This window comes from Aplysia californica, unplaced genomic scaffold (genome assembly GCF_000002075.1).
Source record: "Aplysia californica isolate F4 #8 unplaced genomic scaffold, AplCal3.0 scaffold00268, whole genome shotgun sequence".
NCBI classification, from domain to species: domain Eukaryota; kingdom Metazoa; phylum Mollusca; class Gastropoda; order Aplysiida; family Aplysiidae; genus Aplysia; species Aplysia californica.
This window is the reverse complement of record NW_004797538.1, coordinates 938108-940145: the sequence shown is the minus strand read 5'-3', so window position 1 is coordinate 940145 and position 2038 is coordinate 938108. Positions and strand designations below refer to the sequence as shown.

Here is a 2038-nt window from a genome sequence, read left to right as displayed (position 1 = left end):
AGTAGTAGTAGTAGTAGTAGTAGTAGTAGTAGTAGTAGTAGTAGTAGTAGTAGCAGTAGTAGTAGTAGTAGTAGCAGTAGTAGTAGTAGTAGTAGCAGTAGCAGCAGTAGTAGCAGCAGTAGCAGCAGTAGTAGCAGCAGTAGCAGCAGTAGTAGCAGCAGTAGCAGCAGTAGCAGTAGTAGCAGCAGTAGCAGTAGCAGCAGTAGCAGTAGTAGCAGCAGTAGCAGTAGTAGCAGTAGTAGCAGTAGTAGCAGTAGTAGCAGTAGTAGTAGTAGTAGCAGTAGTAGTAGTAGTAGTAGTAGTAGTAGTAGTAGTAGTAGTAGTAGTAGTAGTAGTAGTAGTAGTAGTAGTAGTAGTAGTAGTAGTAGTAATATCAATAGCTTTAGTAGTAGTAGTAGTAGTAGTAGTAGTAGTAGTAGTAGTAGTAGTAGTAGTAGTAGTAGTAGTAAAATTATTATTGTTATTATTGTTATTGTTATTATTATTAGTATTATTATCATTATTATTTATTATTATTATTATTATTATTATTATTATTTTATTATTATTATCATTATTATTATTATTATTATTATTATTATTATTATTATTATTATTATTATTATTATTACTATTATTATCGCTGTCGATATTGCTATTCGGTCTCTCAGATGTTGACTACTTCATCTACTTGTGTTCACAGTTACAATTCTCCTTATCCGTTCTTGGTGAAACATTGCCGTGAAAAGCTCTGAACAATAACTCAGTGTGCTGTAACCATAGTCATAAAATAACCCAACCACGAACAATTGGCTTTGCTCTAACTGAAAAGATTCATAGCCTCATAAAAAGGTCTTGAGAATTGAAACTGTCCAAGGCATGAACATAAATAAGTCTACTTGCCCATTGTTGAGCGCAGTATCATACCTTGTATCAGTATTCAGGTATTCAGCCGTGGACGTGTGTGTGAATGTGAAAGGGGGGGGGGGGGGGGGGTTGACGGGCGCTTTGAAGCGATTTGCTGATTCTTTCCTCTCAAACATGCATCGTCCCTATCTACCCTCCTTTCTTTTTGTGTTTGTAACTCTCTTGTAGCACCTCTCATCTTAAGCTCTAATATCATGACCTTATTGTGTTGCAAGTGCCGTTAAACTCTTACGAAAACTAAACATCAGCCTGGATATGCTCATTCAGCTCTGTGAGGGATAAATATTGTAAGTAGACAAAAGCATAAGGGGGTCAATTCAGACACGAAAACTCCCTCCCCCCCCCCCCCCCACCCCAACCAACCTGAGCTTTACTATTGACTGAAGTTGTCTTTAGCCATTCCCATAGGGGGGATATTAACATGTTCTTATGCACAGTCGAATTGTAAATGCGCTGATTTATCAATGCCATGCTCATACTGTGCCCGGAACAACATAAGATGAGCTTCTGCTTTTTCTTTCCTCATCCTTGTTATAGTAATTTTCCTCTATTTCTTTTGTATGTTTTCGGGGTGCCTTGATAGACGAAGTAGACTTTGTGCTGTTGAGGCTAGAGGGGTGAGCAGAGCAAGCCTGATTCCCTGTTTGGACTTCTCTATTGACATCCACCCCTTGGCGCTCATATGATCGGAGATCACCTTATGCAGTTGCGAGCACCGTAAAACCTTACTAAAACAAGACACGAAAATTCTGACTTATACATGGGAAAAAATTACTGCATTCTCTTCATTCCATCCCTAGATACTCCAGCGAGTTTTTGAAGAGAATGAACAACGCGAACAAACAGTACACGAACGTTTTCATCAAGAACTTTAAAGATCTGCTGGATGATTTCAAGCTGTGGAAACTCTGCAGGCAGTTTGGAGAAGTCGTTAGTGCCAAGGTTAGAGAACATTCTACACTGTGTGATAACACTCTCTGTATCTTACCCCCCGGGGCAGTGCCACTGACTGAAGTGTCTTTAGGCCATTCCCAAAGGAGGGACATTTCTCGTTCGAGCATAGTAGAATTGTAAATGGGCTGACTCATGTCACGCTCATTTATATAACTGTGCCTGATCTACAACAGGGAAC

General features: G+C 39.3%; 1 protein-coding gene across 1 annotated transcript in view; it reads left to right on the top strand.

Moving 5' to 3' along the window:
- The window catches only part of LOC101846744 (polyadenylate-binding protein 1), a gene marked incomplete in the record, with an annotated part of 29963 nt that overhangs the window by 7650 nt on the left and 20275 nt on the right, over positions 1-2038 (top strand). The window contains 1 exon segment of the mRNA XM_005101022.2: positions 1707-1848. Coding sequence (XP_005101079.2) covers positions 1707-1848 — 142 coding nt within the window.